Source organism: Eurytemora carolleeae, unplaced genomic scaffold (assembly GCF_000591075.1).
Source record: "Eurytemora carolleeae unplaced genomic scaffold, Eaff_2.0 scaffold472, whole genome shotgun sequence".
In the NCBI taxonomy this organism is placed as follows: domain Eukaryota; kingdom Metazoa; phylum Arthropoda; class Copepoda; order Calanoida; family Temoridae; genus Eurytemora; species Eurytemora carolleeae.
This window is the reverse complement of record NW_019396392.1, coordinates 152,893-173,399: the sequence shown is the minus strand read 5'-3', so window position 1 is coordinate 173,399 and position 20,507 is coordinate 152,893. Positions and strand designations below refer to the sequence as shown.

Sequence of the window (20,507 nt, the reverse complement as noted above, 5' to 3'; positions counted from 1 at the left end):
TTGTAATTTTTAACATTACATCATTACATGTGATGTAATTATGCTTAATAAAATGCTAATATTAAGTTTATACCGTTATTGTTCTAACTAAATGTTTTATATATTTCTGATGAATTCCCACGATATAAATTAACCTAAACTGTATATTTCAGATCAGGCGCGTATACATGTGGGAGTAGGGCTATTGAGGCTAGGCTTTTTTTCAATTGTCTGGCCCTCCTGAGTTATCAAAATTGGCTCTTATTTATCTTAAACTTGGATCCTTAACAAACACATTAACAAATCGTTTAGATCTATGTCTTCTGTCAGATGTAGTAACAGTAAACTTCTAGAATATTGAGTTTTTCCATGTTTGAGAAGTCCACTCGAGCCTTCTGAAATAAAAAAAACTTAAGCGTAATTTCAAGTGACTTTCCATTTAAAGAGGCAAATCCCCGATTCACAACGGTACCCTTTAAACCTTGGACTGTTCAAGGATGTTATTAATCTACTCAAACGCTTTTAATGGCTAAACACTTTGTTTGCAAACTGTCATATATTAAAGAAAATATCAAAAGTTACTTTTGAATGTTTAAAAATGCAGTTAACGTAAAACAGTTAATCTACTTTCGAGTTACGCAGAAACAATTAAGCTGTTAGAGTTCAGACTGTACACAGCAAACAATTGCGTTTTAGATGAATTCAAACTGGTTTCGATACGTTTAAACAGAAAGGTCTCTCTACTCGGCGACAGTGAAAGGTTTCCCTTGTGAATCGTGCATTTCCCTTTTCCCATAGGGTCACTTGAAATTACGCGTAAATCCCCTTTCTGCAAAACAATGCCCATGACGCTATAATTGCAAGGGCATTATGGAGGTATTGGGAGGCATCTGACTGGATCTAGGGGTAGAGAATGGTCTGTAGGTAGTGAAGGGTATGGTCCAGAGAGAGAAGGGGAGTATGAAGCAGTTGAAGCAAGAAGAAGAGCTGATACACCTTTCTCAAGGAAAATTTGATTCACTGTATAACGTAATTTCAAGTAATCCTCAATTTACAGAGGATCATGTCCGATTTTTGATCCTCAATTTACAGAGGATCATGTCCGATTCATGATCCTCAATTTACAGAGGATCAAGTCCGATTCATGATCCTCTATTCATAGAAGATCATGTCCGACCTCAATTTATGGAGGATCATGTCCGATTCATGATCCTCAATTCATAGAGGATCATGTCCGATTCATATCCTCTATTCATAGAGGATCATGTCCGATTCATGATCCTCAATTCATAGAGGATCATGTCCGATTCATGATCCTCTATTCAAAGAGGATCATGTCCGATTCATGATCCTCTATTCATAGAGGATCAGGTCCGATTCATGATCTTTAATTCATAGAGGATCAGGTCCGATTCATGATCCTCTTTTCATAGAGGATCATGTCCGATTCATGATCCTCTATTCATAGAGGATCATGTCCTATTCATGATCCTCTACTCATAGAGGATCATAAAAAATTATTATCTTTCTATAAAACATATTTTTTTATAATATTTTCCATATAAATATATTTGAATTTAAATTGTTTAGTGACGGAGACCCAAAGTTAACTGTGGGAAATCGAATCAGCCAGGAGTCAAAAACAGATTCAAATATCACAAATGCTGAAATATAATAGTCAGCGCCATTAATTCTCATATTTAAACATTTTTTTAAGAATAATTTTAAAATGCGCTATTAAAATCCAATGTATCTACCACTGATATTATCTTACCTTATCTATGATCACTTCTGGCCAGGTAGCTGTCATCTCCATCCGGCCTCTCTCCTCCTTACCTGTACTTGAATTCGGCGAAAGGACTTCTCTACCGATCTGCATAGTTCTCCCTTACCAAGGTGGAGCTGTATACCCGCCTCTTTAGGTCGGCCAGCCTGTGACGGTACATCTGACGTTCATTAGAATAGCTGTCAGGTAGGCTGGTCGACCTGGTTGACCTACCTGTCTTCCTATATGCTAGGTTAGGTNCGGTGAACCCTGTTCACCGGCCCTGGGTAAATCAACCTGGAGGAACCAAAGTGAAGAAAGGGTCTTTTCCCCTCTTCTAAAAGAGATCTTGTGAAAGGGAGGAGGGTGGGAGCGCGAAAAGAACGAAGCTCATTTTTTCCCTCCGTTGAGACAAAGCTGTCATGGCAGCTACCTGGACTGACACAGCGCTCCTCAAAAATCAGCAGTTAGATTTAGTAACTAAAAAGATTATGTTCCCATAGTATAAAATAAGATAATATCAACGCATCTCAAAATATATATTTTCAAAAACACTATTAACGGGTCTGATGTACTCTTTAGATGAAATTAAATGTAATTAATTATTATTACATTTATTATATTATATATTTTGAAATGGCATTTCATTAAGTTATATCCTTCTTAAACAGAATTATATGAATAGTAAAAAATATTTTAGTAAAACTAGTTATTTTATGTTATATTCAGAGATTACTATTAGCTCTAGTTATATAAATGATTATAGAGACATATAATTAGTAATCTCTTTTTGTCTGTCATTTTGTTTGTGTGCCCGATCATAAAACATGAAACCTTTTACCGATTTGCCTCAAATTTTTATTAGGAAACTTGGTAAGACCAAGGGAATATTCTTAACTCGGTTTCACAATTTTAATTTAAGTTGGTTTGACTTTTTTAAAGTGAGTTTAGTTTCCAATTGATGATTTTTTATAAAAGACCAGCTTTTTTTCAAAGTTTTAAATTTTCTAATTCATTTTGAAATAAAAATATTTAATTTTGCTAACATTCAGATCTTCTTATGTCCATGTTGATTTAAAGGCGTACAAAAGATGGTTTAATGGAAACAAATGAACAGAATTTAATCAGTCTTTGTTATAACATTAAAGAGAATGTTCGCGAAAAATGAAGGGGGGGTATAGGCTTACGTAGAAATATAAGCGCTTTTGGTCGCTACTAATCTTACTTCTTTCTATTGCGTCTATAAGGAGAATTTTGTTAAAAGCGACTCTCATACCGAAGAACGTAGCGTCCATACAAATTCGGAAAGTTGCAACATTCAACTCGGATCATAGAATAATCAATTTAATATCAACCCAACATTCTGATATTACAAACAGTGGTCAACGATTATTTTTTGACGCATTCGTGTGTAGTTAATATTTCGCTGGCGCTGGATTTTCGAACACTCCTGGAAAAAATGAAAATGTCGAGTCTTCATTATCAAAAATCCTCGAAAAAAGGAATAAACGTTTTCAAAAGTAACTATCAGAGCTGAAAACTTTAGAATGGATAAACTTTAATCCTGACTTCTTGATCCGACTATCCACTGTGGAAACTTTTTATTTTAGTCCGTAATCCACTCTTTTTCTCTCTCCTTGGATATCCATTAATTGTTTTCTCCAATGAGAATATTTCTGTTCTCTCATTGGTTGCCTGCTTTTCTCTGATTGGCTGCTACAGTTTCTCAGATGATTGAATATTAATTTGAATTTTATCGTTTTTCATACACTTTTAAGATAATCTTGCAAGATTATGCTAATCTGGAGATTAAGAAAAAGAGTGAATTAAGCCTTAATCCCGATATCCACCATTTAAAAGTTCCCAGCTCAGATCATAAAAAATACAAAATATTATGAAATATCAACTATATACGAATGCGTTGAAAAATAATCGATGATTTGTTTGGAATTAAATAGATTTTTTGCGATCCGAGTTGAATGTTGCAACTTTCCGAATTTGTAATATGGACGTAGGTTTTTTCAGCATGAGTCGTTTTTAACAATTGCACCCCCCCCCTGTGTCCGTGTAAATACCATTCATTTTTAATTTTAAATTACCACTAGACTATTTGTCCTGTTTTTGCAATAAATGTTTAGAATGAGTTGAAAATGTCCTTTGAGCAGAACAGATGAGGCGAAGATGTCTCTTGAGTCTGAATCTAATGAATTTGAGCCGCGTCTCAAATCCCCTAAAAACAGGTTTCAATTGAGTACCGGCTTAAATATTGACACATTGAATACGATTTTAAGTGGAACCAACCATATTTGAGCCGCGGCTGAAATCTAAGCCGCGGCTCAAAATCTTTAAATTTGGCCCCTTACTTCTTTTCTAACTGTCCTCATCCATCCCTCATAATCGATATCAGCAGAGGCAATAAAAATTTAAACAAAAATTTCGCTTGTCTGTTTGTTTTTATCCATTAAAAGTCAAAACGGCTGAAAAAATTGGGCCTATCATTTCTCAAATAAACACTGCACAAAATTTGTCTGGAAAAAAAATGTTTACAGTGAACCTCAGCTATACAAACCCTTGAAATCACTTCAGTGTGTAAAATCAATACGTTTGTACACATTGAGGTGGACACAGATCTCTGGCACCTATCTTGTCCTAGTTGCAGACTATGGATAAAAAAATTGCCATTAACCCAATCTACATTTGATCGGAGGGCCACACCGCTCAGCTCTCCTGAAACAAATGAACAGAATTTAATCAGTCTTTGTTATAACATTAAAGGGAGTGTTCGCGAAAAATGAAAGGGGGGTAAAGGCTTACGGAGAAGAATAAGCGCTTTTTATCACTACTAATCTTACTTCTATCTGTTGCGACTATAAGGAGAAAATTGTTAAAAACGACTCTCATACCGAAGAACGCAGCGTCCATACAAATTCGGAAAGTTGCAACATTTAACTAGGATCGTAAAATAATCAATTTAATTACAAACAAATCATTCATATATTACAAATTATTTTTTTTCGAAAATCCACCAATTTAAGCAAACAAATCATCAAAAACATTTAGTTTATTGGAGTACGATGATTAAAAAAAGACTTTAAAAGCAATAATTAAAAGCTAAAATACTTACTAATAAGACCTAATTACAATTTAGAAGTGTGTGCAACTTTAGGTAATTTTAATTAACCAGTTTCATGATTCCCCCTTGGAAGAGGGCCTCAGCTATACAAACCCTTGAAATCACTTCAGTGTGTAAAATCAATCTTGTTCTACTTGCACTTTGAATCAAAAAATTGACATTAACCCAATCTACATTTGATCGGAGGGCCACATCGCTCAGCTCTCCTAGCCGCATTCTTTGGCACAGAAATCTACAGAAACAAACCTAACCCAAATTTCGAAAAATATAAATTAAGAAATAATGCAACGTTTTCATAATAATTTTACATTGAGGTTACATGAATTTAGTACATACACGTCTTTATTTCTTTTCTGGTAATGATGAAGTTTTGTAACAGTTGAGTGTCCCTGGGAAGGGGGCCACATTTGACAATGAAGCAAAATTTTGAATTAATAACAAAGCATAGTTTATGCTCAATCCAAAATTAAAATACCATTTTATTTCAGAATTACAATATCTTTGATTCCAAGTCATTTCCTCAAATAACTAAAGTCTACATGAGTTTTTTTCCAATTTAAAAAGGCTGTCAACTTTTTTGTTAAAAAAGTTTTTGCTTGGCTCTCAACGAAAAACAGATTAGCATGCATAACTTTGTTATTTTAAGTAATGTTGACATGTTTGAGTTTTATGGGAGTTCATGCCTGGTCACTGATCAGGATTTTGTAATCTATCTTCACATCACTTTCATCATATTTTACGCCTTAGCTTTTATCATCAGTAATTTAAAATTTTGAAATGAAAATCAAGGAGGCGTTCCAGGACTGCGAAATAAAATCAATCAGTTACAATTGGTATTATCTGTGTTGCAGGGTTTGCAACTGTACTGAAAAACAATTTTGACAAAGTTGAAACTAACAATGAACTATTTTTATAACAACTTAACAGGTGTACTTTAGCTGGACTTGTTTTCTACATTATCAAGGAGAGACAGATCACATTTCAATTTTTTTTGCAAGATTCTATTTTGCAAAAATCTTTTGCTATTTCTTCTGTAGGATATCTTGAGCTGCAAGATGATGGGGGTATTTTTGTTGGTTGAAAACAATTGTCATGTTCTTCTTGAAAAGTCATTTCCCCTCTTTTGAGAAAAGGGTTTTATTCCCTGAATTGGGAGAGATATTAAGTATTTGGGTTAAAAGTATCAAAAAAAGTGAAAATAACTTGCTTTATGATTTCCAATTTACATTTTTTGCATGAGAGCATCAATTAAATCTTAAAAATAATAAACTACTGCAAAGTCCCCCCTCTTGTCATCTTACATTTTAATCATTCCTTTTACGGTAAAAAAAAAACATGCATTTATATAGATTCAATTTTATATTTCATTTCATTACTCAGGCATTTAACAATTTTAATTTATTTTAGATTTGAGATAATTTTGAATTTCAAAATATAATACATCAGATTTAATTATATGACTTACATTCACAAGTTTAAATACATGAAAAAAAGTTAGAACCCGAGATGTAAGTCCATTTTTTTCACCAAGATGGAAGCTAATGCTGTCAGTTAAATCATTCCTTGCTGAGGTGATTACACTACAAAAACTCAACCTTTCGTATTTTTTGTTAAAAGAGCAAACCAAGGTCACCAAATTCTAATATGTGAATTAATTTTATGGGAATCTAAACAATTTATTTATTTGAAGTTATGTAAGTTATGTAAAGATCTTCCAATTCCAAAAGTATTTGTAAACTGGTAGTTATAGAGAAGGGCGTATTCGGCTTTTTTATTCATTCATTCACAACACATTATTTCCAGTCTTTCAGAAAATTTTTTTATTAATTTGTTAAAAGCATCGTTCATTTTCCATCTTTTTTGTTTGTTTTCTAACTGAACGATCATCAAATTAAATGGTTCATTTGTTGAGGTTATTCGTTCAATAAAATTGTTTGTTCGCTATAAAAAATTATCATTTTTTTATCAGTTTGTTTGATAAATATTTTGTTGGTCTTGTAAAAAACCCAATAATTTTTTTAAGTTCGTTGGAACAAACGATTTCGAAATCATTTATTAACAGTCTGACTAATCTTTAAATTGCAAACGGTAGTTATTGCTTCTTAATTGTTTTTTTAATACTAAGTTTTTAAAAAACTATCTCTAAACGATCCAATTCGTTCACTCATCATTCATAAATTTTTCTGAATGACCATTGTTCACGAAAAAAATTGTTCGTATAAAAAATTTGTTCTTTCACAAAACGATGCTTATCTCTACTGCTAAGTAATGTAAGTTCACAGAAACTCGCTGAAGTGTTCAGTTCATGGCGCAGAAAAATTTCTTTAGTGATAGTTTCTATATTTAATCTGCCTGGTTTTTATGTGAATTGTCTCCAAAAGATCAAGGACTGATTAGTTATAATAAAATCACTTTGCAATAAATCATCAAAGAATATATATATGTAATAATAAGAAAATATTAGTTTGTAATTAATCCTAGTTCTTATTCAAATAATTGAGGTTTCCGCTCAAATTTATTCCTTGTCAATTTCTCTCTTTAAGTTATCTTCTGCTGAGGGCTAAATGATGAAGCACCATGAGTTTACAGCAGACTGCAGGATCTCAAGATCTTCAAACTGATCTCTGAAATATTTTAATAATGCATTCAGTGATCATTTGCATGATCATTTGTTTGCTTAAACTAATTCATCTGTTGATTCTAAATCTGTGAAAATATATAAAAATGCACTTGTAATTTAGAGCAAAAAATGACTAGTAAAAGGCCTAGAAAGTGAAAGGATATGTTGACAAATGTTTCTTAAAACTACCAAATTGCAAGAAATTGTTTTCTAAAATATGATTTTATTCAATAAACGTTTTCACTATAAAAATTCACTGTAATAAATTGAACTTTACAAAAGTGCCATTAATACATAAACATGCCATAACAGTGAAACAACAGTCTTTGGACAACAATTTTCCTTTCCAAGTTTATGATATTGCAACGGGAGCACTTGCTTACCTAATATAACTTTTTTTTGTAGTTGAGATGTATTTAAATCGCATATCCTATCCGTATGTTTACTCTATTAGCATGTCAACAAGAGATACAGTGAAAACCAGAAAACAATGGAATAAGAAGACGAAATTATAGCAATACTGTGCAATTTGATGTTGTTACAAAGCAAATAGTTTTACTTCACTTCTCAAATCACTAATTTAGTAAATGGGTCTGTTTACACTGCACAATTACTGTCTCTCATGCTCACTAGACTTTTAAAATTAAAACTTGATTCCCAAAGTAGTCTTCCAATTCCAGAGTTTTCTGGTTATCACTGTATGCAATCGCTCCTGAGGCAATATCATTTTTTTTTCTTAAATATATAAAGACAAGTAGCCCGCATATTTTTGAGCTGAGAGACTCCGTGCCTTTATATGTAAAGATAAGTTCTAAAAGTGAAATAATATGTTTACTTGATTGTTGTACATGTCAGCTCCCAGTCCTTTGTGTTACTGCTTGTACCCCCAGTAAGCTTCTAGATATAAATTAACATACAAAGAACATTTAATCAAACAATTTATTGAATTTTATAGGAAATTTTTTTTTCTCCACTGTATAACTTTTAAAAAAATGGCTTGTCTATCTGTTTTAAAAAAACAGCTGTCTCACCTTGAAAATAGAGCTGGTTTGTCTGAAGAAAAATCAGCTTTCTTTGTTGATAATTAAAGATGTCTAACTTTGTTAAACAGCTGATTTCTTCTAAGAAACAGCTGCTTCACCTTGATGGACAGCTGATTTACTTGAAGGGAACAACTGTTTTACCTTTGATAAACAGCTGATTTACTTGAAGGGAACAACTGTCTAACCTTTGATTAACAGCTGATTTACTTGAAGGGAACACCTGTCTTACCTATGAAAATCAGCTGATTTACTTGAAGGGAACAACTGTCTTATCTTTGATAAACAGCTGATTTACTTCAAGGGTTAAGCTGTATTATCTTTGATGAACAGCTAATTTACTTGAAGGTAACAGTTGTATTACCTTAGATAATAAGCTGATTTACTTGAAGGTAAGAGTTGTAATACCTTTGATAAACAGCTGATTTACTTGAAGGTAATACCTTTGATAAACAGCTGATTTACTTGAAGGTAAAAGTTGTATTACCTTTGATAAACAGTTGATTTACTTGAAGGTAACAGTTGTAATACCTTTGATAAACAGTTGATTTACTTGAAGGTAAAAGTTGTATTACCTTAGATACTAAGCTGATTTACTTAAAAGTAAAAGTTGTAATACCTTTGATAAACAGCTGATTTACTTGAAGGTAAAAGTTGTATTACCTTAGATACTAAGCTGATTTACTTGAAGGTAACAGTTGTATTACCTTAGATACTAAGCTGATTTACTTGAAGGTAAAAGTTGTATTACCTTAGATAAACAGCTGGCCCTCTCTGCGTACTGAATTGCCTGTTCTTGGTCGAGGAGTAGAATAGAGATGGAGAACAAACAGTTTAAAACCAGGTACTCTAAGGTTGGATGAATTCTCCTAAAAGTGAACAATTCTTTAACAATAACTTTTTAATGTAAATACTAGGCCTCTTGCCAAAAAGTGAAATCTCATAACTAAAAAAAAATTTCATAAATTACTTTTCCTCAAGGGTCATTTGAAAAAAAAATCTTGTAAAAAAATGGCCAAACATGGCTAACTTCAAAAGCCTTGAGCAGAGGCGTACACAGGATGGGCTATGGATTGGAAGCTCAGCCCCACCCCCAGAGTCTGCTAAATCTAAGGTTCCCAGTTATGGGGTTTTCAGACCACAACTGGTGATGAGCCCCCCCCCCCCCCCGTAAAAGGAAAAAAAGTTAAGCCCCCCCTTGGACAAACAGTAACTATAGTTACTTTACTATAATAAAAGTGACTAGAATTCTATTAGAACTTTTAATGCCAAAATAAAGGATCAGTTTGAAATTCATTAAAATTTCTGACTGCCATATTGAAACTCTGGGAATTCACACGACTTCTCCCCTGCAAGAAACTGAGTGTTGTTAACATTTTCCTTATTCTAGACGTAAAGATAGAAGAAAATTTGTAGCCATGAATTTCGAATTTAATTCATGTCAATTTCCCTCTTTCATTTTCACAAACGGTTTAAATAAGTAAAATTGTATGCTTTAAGATCTAATCTAATCTAATAATTTATTTTTCCGTTGAAAATATGACAGTTTGTGCATAAAAATTACATATCTATATGATTAATATTTATTATCAACGGAAGGAGAGCAGGCATAGCAGAGCTGTTTTCAGGTTGGTCTCCTGGCAGTTTACTGTGGTATTTATTAGAACTGAATTGATACGTCGTGGGACTGGGTTTGGAGAAGACGGAGGAATAGGGTCAGATTTGCTCAATTAACACGTTTTAAATTTGGTTCTTGATTTGAGACAGTAGGCAGAAAACAGAAACAGAGGCGCCAGGAACTATTGCATTCCTAATTTTTTTGCGCTACAAAAAAAATTAGCAAAAAATTAAGGTCCACCCATTAACAATACCTTTTCCAAAAAAAGCAATGCCAAAGCACTGAATATTATAATGATTTAAAAAATGCAAATTGCTTGACTTAAAAATCCATTGACATAGAAAGAAGATTATGTGTATGCAGTTAAAAATAAAAAGATAATAATAGTAAATATAATTAAAAAAACAAAACTAAAATAGTGCAGCATTACCTTTTGCAACCTAACTCAGTTTTTTTTTTAGAAAAAAGTGTTATTAACAAAACGCCTACATGCTACTGAGATGCTTGTACAGTTGTTTACAAGTTTTGCTGTACATAAGCTTGTGTACATCTCCCCCCAAAGAACAATCCATTGTCTCCGCAGTCTTGTTTACCACCTCTGCAATTAGAAATATTATTGCCCAGCATTCAGGAATATCAATGCCCTGCAATAAGAAATATTAGATAGCCCTGCAATTAGAAATATTAGATAGCCCTGCAATCAAAAATATTATAGCCCTGTAATTGGGAATATTGTAACCATGTAATCAGAAATATTACAGCCCTGCAATCAGGATTATTATAGCCCTGCAATCAGGAATATTGTAGCCCTGCAATCAAAAATATTATAGCCCTGTAATTGGGAATATTGTAACCATGTAATCAGAAATATTACAGCCCTGCAATCAGGATTATTATAGCCCTGCAATCAGGAATATTGTAGCCCTGCAATCAGGAGTATAAAGCCCATGCAACCAGCAATATTATAGCCCCATGCAATCTGGAACATAAAGCCCATGCAATCAGGAATATAAAGCCCATGCAATCAGGAATATAAAGCCCATACAATCATAAAATATTATAATCCTGTAGTCAGAAATATTTTTACTTAGTAGTCAGAAATATTATAACCCTTAAATTGTTGAATGCTAAAATATCTTTACATATATATCTTGAATTATTGCTTTGCAGTCGCCATTTTATTCATCGTTTACCGATAAAAAAAATTTGGAAGAGAATTTTTCTGACAAATTGGTACATTTTTAAAATTAATTCATCTCCACATTTTTTTCTTATTTTTAGTCATCAATAAACCCTTTCTCGGTCATGTCAGTTGCTCCAAAACTTTTGAGTCTGATTAGTTCGGACGTGATGACGTTTATAGGAAACAAACAAACAAATTTATATTTAGATAATATTGATGTTTAAAACTAACCAGAAATAGAACTCGCAAAAACCTTGATTTGAAAAATGTGCGAGTTCATTCAGAAAATCCAGACGTTTGCATAAAACATGGAGAAGCGTACTTTAAGAAGGGAAAGTACAGAAATATATATTACACAGGAATATATCTACATTAAAAAAGTTCATTCTTCATCAAAATGTCCAGTAAAATACAAAAAAGGGCAGATGAATGTTTGTTCTGACTTCTGACGTTTGAAAACATTGTACAAAAAATACAAAAAAATACTTGTCATTGTAACTTGCAAGAACTGTAAATAAAATGTTAAAAATCTAAATTTATTAATTCCCATGATTTATTGGGACATCCTGTGTTTCTGGACCCTATGAAAGGAAAACCCCGAATAAATCTTGTAAAGTACAGATTAGGTTTGATAAGGTTCAGATATTAAAGTTGACCGCAAATACCGTAATATGTCCAGAATAATTAATTCTCCTAAATATCAATTAAAAATGTGTAGATTCAGTTCAATGAGGGTTCACCGTTTAAATACAAATTTTGTTGGAGATAATTAAAAATTCAAATGATTTTTTAAATTAAAGCCCCCCCCCCTTCCAACGTTTTTTTCCGAAGAGAGATTTACTTGTAAGCCAATTTATTTAAATTCCTGCTAATGTATTTCAATGTACTTAGAGAAATTATTAGGCCTGGGGGTTTTCTAAAAATCAAGGAGTTTTCCTGAATAATCAGTTTAAAAAAGTCAACCTTAAAGACTGAAAAAGTGTTAGTTTACTTTTTAATTTTGGGTTTTAAATGAAGTAACAACTAGAATGTAAAACATTTATAACTATAACATATTTCAATACATTTTTTTAGGTTTTTTAGTTAACTAAATATTTTGCGTAATTCTTTAATCTGAAAATTGAACACAATCGTTTAATCTTAAGACTAAGCCATGATATTTCTATTAAAATTTATCTCAGCGCCTTTGATGTGAACATTCTGCAAGATTCTTTATTTTAAACTTAAGCAAGCTGTCATTCAATTTGAAGTCGAGCTTCATTAATAAAATTGTGATATCGCACGAGATACTTCAACTGTACGCGATCCTTATCGTGTGCGAATCTGATCTTACAATTATGCAATGTGAATGCGATCATTTTTTTCTTGCCTTGCAATTAAATGTATTCTTTATTTTCTGCTTTTACACTTTTTTATTTAATCTTGAAAAACATGTCAACCAATGTGAGAAAATTTCATTTTTCTTGTTATATTTGACACTTGTGACGTCGTGTATAATTGGTTCATTTCTCTGTTGCCACCTATTGTGCTTGATAATCTATTTGCCCACCACGAATGAGACTTTAATGATGACCTAAAACTTATGACATGTTAACTATTTGAAGGTGGAATTTGGTAATTTGTCTTAAATAAGTTGGTATAATTGATTCACTACATTACTTGTTTCATGTTGCATGTAACCATATATTTGTCCCTAAAGTCTCATCTATTTTTGGTTAACCCTGAAGAAAACGGAATTTAAATTTTAAAATGAACTTATTTTACAATGATAACCAGAAAACAATGGAATAGTAAGACGACATTATAGCAATACTTAATTGTATTTGATGGTGATACAAAGAAAAAACTTTTACTAGACACTTATAGAATCACTTATTTTGTGAAATTGGACTGTTTACACTGCACAATTGCTGCATTTTATGGTCATTGCACTTTTTTAAGTTAAAACTTGATTCTCAAAGTCGTCGTACTAGTTCAGAGTTTTCTGGTTATCACTGTATAAAAAGAAAATGATGCCCAGTCCTAGAGTTTTAGATTTTTAAAATAATTAATGGCCCGAGATTAATGACAGAAATGTTGTGATGTCTATAATTCATTTCTCGGATAAACTTAATTTGAAATCTTGATGAGAACTTCTCTCTCTACAAAATCCATAAAGAAAACTTATTTCTCATTAGTAGATGAAAATCTAAAGGAATTAAAGGGAATGTTGACGTATTTTCGAGTGACCCTTTCTTTCTGCTGCGGCTTCTCTAATAACGTGACTTGCAGCTTTATTCACCGAGGAAATTAACAAATTTATATAGATTTAAGAAAGAAAAACGACGATATCTTTTTCATTTTTACTCAGATAAAAAAAAATATCTTTAGGAATTTAGTTTCACTAGAGGGTCGCTAGCAAACACAGTAAAATACAAGGTTTATACAAGTTTAAGCAGTAAGCACAGTAAAATACAAGGTTTATACAAGTTTAAGCAGTAAGCACAGTAAAATACAAGGTCTATACAAGTTTAAGCAGTTAACACAGTAAAATACAAGGTCTATACAAGTTTATGCAGTAAGCACAGTAAAATACAAGGTTTATACAAGTTTAAGCAGTAAACACAGTAAAATACAAGGTCTATACAAGTTTAATCAGTAAGCACAGTAAAATACAAGGTTTATACAAGTTTAAGCAGTAAGCACAGTAAAATACAAGGTTTATACAAGTTTAAGCAGTAAACAAAGTAAAATACAAGGTCTATACAAGTTTAAGCAGTAAGCACAGTAAAATACAAGGTTTATACAAGTTTAAGCAGTAAGCACAGTAAAATAAAAGGTTTATACAAGTTTAAGCAGTAAGCACAGTAAAATTCAAGGTCAATAGAAGTTTAAGCAGTAAGCACAGTAAAATACAAGGTCTATACAAGTTTAAGCAGTAAGCACAGTAAAATACAAGGTTTATACAAGTTTAAGCAGTAAGCACAGTAAAATAAAAGGTTTATACAAGTTTAAGCAGTAAGCACAGTAAAATACAAGGTCTATACAAGTTTAATCAGTAAGCACAGTAAAATACAAGGTTTATACAAGTTTAAGCAGTAAGCACAGTAAAATACAAGGTTTATACAAGTTTAAGCAGTAAACAAAGTAAAATACAAGGTCTATACAAGTTTAAGCAGTAAGCACAGTAAAATACAAGGTTTATACAAGTTTAAGCAGTAAGCACAGTAAAATAAAAGGTTTATACAAGTTTAAGCAGTAAGCACAGTAAAATTCAAGGTCAATAGAAGTTTAAGCAGTAAGCACAGTAAAATACAAGGTTTATACAAGTTTAAGCAGTAAGCACAGTAAAATACAAGGTTTATACAAGTTTAAGCAGTAAGCACAGTAGAATTCAAGGTCTATAGAAGTTTAAGCAGTAAGCACAGTAAAATACAAGGTTTATACAAGTTTAAGCAGTAAGCACAGAAAATACAAGGTTTATACAAGTTTAAGCAGTAAGCACAGTAAAATTCAAGGTCTATTTAAGTTTAAGCAGTAAGCACAGTAAAATACAAGGTTTATACAAGGTCTAAATACAGTAAAATGCAAGGTCTATACAAGGTCTTAACACAGTAGACTATAAAGTTTATAGGAAGTCTAAACACAGTAGAATGCAAGGTTTATAGGAAGTATAAACACAGTAGAATGCAAGGTTTATACGAAGTCTTAACACAGTAGAATGCAAGGTATATACAAGGTCTAAACACAGTAGAATACAAGATCTATACAAGGTCTAAGCACAGTAGAATACAAGATTTATACAAGGTCTAAACACAGTAGAATACAAGGTCTATACAAGGTCTAAACACAGTAGAATGCAAGGTTTTACAAGGTCTAAACACAGTATAATACAAGGTCTATACAAGGTCTAAACACAGTAGAATGCAAGGTATATACAAGGTCTAAACACAGTAGAATACAAGATTTATACAAGGTCTAAACACAGTAGAATACAAGGTCTATACAAGGTCTAAACACAGTAGAATACAAGGTCTATACAAGGTCTAATCACAGTAAAATACAAAATCTATACAAAGTCTTAACACAGTAGAATACAAGGTTTATAAAAGGTCTAAACACGGTAGAATACAAGGTTTATTATACAAGGTCTAAACACAGTAGACTACAAGGTTTATACAAGGTCTAAACACAGTAGAATACAAGGTCTATACAAGGTCTAAACACAGTAGAATACAAGATTTATATAAGTTCTTAACACAGTAGAATACAATGACTATACAAGGTCTAAACACAGTAAAATGCAAGGTTTATAAAATTAGGCTGAACACAGTATAATACAAGGTCTATACAAGGTCTAAACACAGTAGAATAAAGGTCTAAACAAGGTCTAAACACAGTATAATACAAGGTCTATACAAGGTCTAAACACAGTAGAATACAAGGTATATACAAGGTCTAAACACAGTAGAATACAAGGTCTATACAAGGTATAAACACAGTAGATTACAAGATCTTTACAAGGTCTAAACACAGTAGAATACAAGGTGTATACAAGGTCTTAGCACATTAGAATACAAGTTTTATTCAAGGTCTAAACACAGTAGAACAAGGTTTTTTACAAGTTTTAAGCACAGTAGAATACAAGATCTATAGAAGGTCTAAACACAGTAGAATGCAAGGTGTATACAATGTCTAAGCACAGTAGAATACAAGGTTTATACAAGGTCTAAACACAGTAGAACAAGGTTAATACAAGGTAACACCGTAAAATAGAAAAGTTTGACACAGAAGAATGAAAGTTTAAAACCTTGCTGTACATCAAAAGAACCAGTAAATACCTATGAGCATTTTTGCTTTTACTCTATCCCTCTCATCCTGCTCAAACATTATTCCACAGTCATTACTGCACAGTTCACAGATACAGTCAAACCTAGGACATAACATACAACAGGGTTGATTATTTTAAACAATTAAACAAAACACTGAAAACAAACAACCAGACAAACCAACAAGCAAAATATCTATGAGAATGAGGATATACCTATATAATGCTCTTAGCATGCCTCTTCGACTAGTTCTTCCCTCCACCATGTTGTCAGGAAGATAGCTGACGGTCAACTCCTCCCCAGGAAGGATATTGTCACAAGCATACAGGTTCTACAACAGGAATGGTGTCCAATACATTCTTTATGAGCAAAACAGCAATTACGTTGTAATGCCATTTACACATTTATCACAATATATAGTTGACCTTTACAAAATATCAGATTAGAAAGGCTTGATCTCTGTTGAAATTTAAATACAACTGATTGTTTTTTAAATTTACTTGTTTGGAGGCTATGAGGCTGCCTCCCCCCCCCTCCCCCCCCCTTTTGAGAAGATGGCAACTTTGGTTCTCAGGGGGTTACAAGCCAAAAAGGGAAAATCTTCCCTGGATAAAAATGTTGAAACAACCCTGGTTCAAATACCTGCAAACCAGTTTCATCGTCCCAGATATATGTACAGTTTGGAACACAAGCATGGTTAGCCCGGCACACCAGGGGGAACAGACAGGACTTGTCGTTAGAGATTACCATCGCATTGGTTTTAAATATTCCTTAGATTAATTTCAGATATTATCTTTATTACGTAGATAGACTATAGAGAGCAATCCTGGTTTTACACTATGGTAAACGGTATGTTTTATGTATGTATGTATTGAAACGAAGCAGTTTCAGGGTTCCTTCAATATAACGCATCCAACAAGCTTTGTCTGGGTAGACTTGTCAATATAATGAGTTAGTTTCTGTAGATGTTTATTTGTTAAATCAAAAACACTCATAACTGAAATATACAAAATAGATAAGATATTCAAGTTAATAAATATGCATACACGTATGCAAACAATCTGGAGATTATTTAAGGTTTACAGATTATTGGTTTGGCATTGATCGCTTAAGAGCTTGTTTGATAGCTACGCTTGTGTCCCTGTGTGAAATTCAGAGCCGATAAGATTGTGTCCATTGGTTTGACATTGATTGCTGAAGAGTGTGTGTCCTGGTTGACATTTACAACTTACAAGTTGTACCTGGACTGACACAATTCTGGACAAAGTTTTAAGAGTACTAAATATCTAGATTAAATACACATCTGTGCTGCGAATGTAGCACACATGTACATTCGCTCTATGATTTAGGCCTTTTTTGTTTTTCTGACAGCTGAGTAAATCATAGCTAAAATAAATTCTTTCGTTTAAATCAAATTCCTGAACCCAAAAGAATAATAAAATTATTATTTACACCAATATACACATCATAAAATTCAGGGATGTTTTTTCTTATCAAAACTTTTGAAGTCCACAATTTTCTGATTTTCGTCCGCAACAAATTTTTAAAGGAGTTTTGCTCTCTGTGGTTTGTTTGGGAACACAAGATCATTGTTATCTGGCATGTCGATATCATCATTATCATAATCATCAATGTCATCATCATGATCAGAGATGTCATTATTGTTATCATGCTCAATGCTGTAATGAGTCAATCTGGAGAGTGTCCTCCATTGTATAACCAGCATGTTGGCTTGAAAAATGGAGTTATCCATTCCAGGTAACTTATCAAAGTTGGAAACATCCTTTACTGGCCAGTGTTCCTCCTCTAGTAAAAACCCACCATGTAACCATTTTTTGCTCTGTATTTCCTCCATATTTGAGTTTGCTCTAGTTGGAAGATCAGCTGGATTCAAGTCTCCAGGTATCCACTTCCAAACAGAACCTTTGGAATTCCTTTGGATAAAATCCAATATGGATCCAACAAACTTCTCAAACCAGCCTAATACATGCTTCAGCTGTCCCAGGACTATGCGAGAGTCAGAGAGAAATAGTGTTTGTTTAATGATAAGATAAGATAAGATAAGATAACGTTTATTGCTAAAATAAATGTATCTGTATACAGATAGAGTTTACAATCACAAAATTGATGATTATATTAACAGTACAAGTATAAAGCAATTAGGTGGAAAATAGCTCTTGGCTGTTTTGATTATTTTTTCCACCTAATGTTAGTAATAATAACAAAATATTTCAATTAAATAGATTTAAGGAGAACGATTAGAGATCAGGGTGCGAATTTATCATATGCAAAATAGTTTATACATAAATTCGAATAACTAGAGTTTAAAGTAATTTTCAGACATGTACACAACAAATATCAAAGCATATTAAAACATATCTAATTAGTTTTACATGAATAGCAATTCTGTTTATAACACATTGTCCTATAATTTTCAAAAAGAGAATTTAGTAGTCTATTTTTAAATATACTTAGAGAGTTGCTTCTTTTTAAGTCAAGAGGCAGGTTATTCCACATCTTAAGAAGAGAGCTTGATGGATGTATACCAAGGCACTTATTTTACTGATAACACTGCTGGTTACCTGGACTCCCAGGACAACACCTAGAAGCTTAGTCCTTGGTGCAGTCAGTTTTCTAACTCCTACAGTTTTTACTCCACTAGTGAGTAAGTTGCAGTAGATGCGCTCTTCAGCAGTCTTGAACCTGAGATAAACAGCACAAGCATATGCTTCTAAACTGCCATCTGTAAAACAAATCAACTGTCCCTCAGGATACTTGAAGTTGATGCCATTTCTTCGGATGCAAGACCTAGGAAATGTGAAAGAAGATGCAGCTAATACTTCTTTGAACATGGTGATGAATTCTTTCTTCTTTTGAAAGGAAAACTAAATGTTCCAATTTCCTCACATACACCGTGATATGTTTTACTTCAAGCTTAGATCCAGTTTAACGTGTATCTGTATCAAATATCAAGTACAATTTAGGTGGCACTGGTAAATATGTACACAATACACATGCTTAAGTTTGCAGTGTAAATATTGCTGTTTTATGTGTTCGGTCTATTCTTTTTTAATATGTAGAGACGGATTGGAACTGTGGCACAATTGACACCAATGACTAGGGCAGACATGTTCCTACTTTTTTTAAAAATCGTTTGTACCATTCCGTGCGTTCCTGTAAATTCATACTTTTTAATCTTTTGTTCCATTCCGTTTGTTCCCGTGAAAAAAAACTAACGTTACCCGGGAATAACGCCCAGCCTTACCAAAGACGTCACACATAATTTCTTTAAAATCGCATTGCCTATTGTATTTGTTAATTTTTTTAAATTCATTCTATCACTCATGTATAGAGATTAGTATGGCATAAAGAGCAGTGGTTGGCAGCTTAGCTTACGCCAAAGGTTGACGCCAAGCAATGAAGATTAGACAACTAAACAGTTGTTACATCACTTCTTTTTTAAAAAGTTGATCTACAAATAGAGCATTAAAGAATAATTGGATCTAGAAATAAAGCATTAAATAATGCCCAATCTAAAAACCATGAACACACTCTTCAACTTTTTAAGGAATAATCTGATCATCTATATATAAATTTGGCTTGTCTGTTTGTTTGTTTGTTTGTCTGTCTGTCTGTCTGTTTGTATCCAATAAACGTCAAAACGGCTGAACCGAACAGGCCCAGATTTTGTGTGTGACCTCAAATGGCCCCAGGGAAGGTTTATGAATGATCAAAATTTCAAATATTTGTCTCCATCAAAATTCGATTTTCATTAAATTTTTGAAAATTTTGAAAATCCACGAAATTTTTGTTGTTTTGTTTTACGATGCATACAAAAAGAACATGTTCACAATTAAAATAGAAGATGGGCGCGAAGCGCCCCAAATCGCTAGTATCCTTATATTTGGTCAACTTACCCATGATATGGCATTCCTCTCCAATGTAGTTGTTTGCAAGATTGTTAATAACCTTTCTCCTTTATTCAAAGCAATGTTTAAATATCTTCAATAACATTTGACTGCAGTTACATATTTTTTCCAATTTATTTGAACTAATGGGTTAATCTAAAAACTCAATGTTGGGAGTATGGTTTAGCCAACACGTATACATAGATATTGGTAATCAAACAATTTCTTTTAAGGAATTGAGTCTTAGGCACAAACTCAGATTTTCTAATCCCTATATATCTATGTAGCCCAATGTGGTATAGATATTTCAAACTATGAATTCTCAAATATTAAACAATCAAAGTTTGAAATATCAAAGGTTTGCACCATGTAGTTGCTATGACTCAGTTCCTTTGTTATGAGTTTATCCTAAATTTTTAGCGTTTAATATTATTATTTCAGACCAACTGTTAA

At 32.6% G+C, this 20,507-nt stretch overlaps 1 protein-coding gene across 1 annotated transcript; it reads right to left on the bottom strand.

The window, feature by feature from the left end:
- Nucleotides 1-7,298: 7,298 nt before the first annotated feature.
- On the bottom strand, nucleotides 7,299-20,209 carry LOC111702341 (SET and MYND domain-containing protein 5). The gene is made up of 8 exons (XM_023473991.1): nucleotides 20,064-20,209; nucleotides 16,789-16,916; nucleotides 16,362-16,477; nucleotides 16,159-16,250; nucleotides 10,645-10,753; nucleotides 9,289-9,406; nucleotides 8,333-8,394; nucleotides 7,299-7,501 (listed from the first exon to the last, which is right to left on the bottom strand). The coding sequence occupies exons 1-8, from the start codon at nucleotides 20,065-20,067 to the stop codon at nucleotides 7,438-7,440; spliced, it is 693 nt and encodes a 230-aa protein (XP_023329759.1). The 5' UTR covers nucleotides 20,068-20,209; the 3' UTR covers nucleotides 7,299-7,437.
- Nucleotides 20,210-20,507: the final 298 nt, after the last annotated feature.

What these genes read in the sequence shown, in the direction of transcription:
- LOC111702341 (XM_023473991.1), bottom strand. An exon ending in ACGATGAAACTGGTTTGCAG is followed by an intron (nt 16,478 to 16,788) that starts GTATTTGAACCA and finishes TTCCTGTTGTAG; the next exon opens with AACCTGTATGCTTGTGACAA. An exon ending in AAAAGCAAAAATGCTCATAG is followed by an intron (nt 10,754 to 16,158) that starts GTATTTACTGGT and finishes TTCTAATTGCAG; the next exon opens with AGGTGGTAAACAAGACTGCG.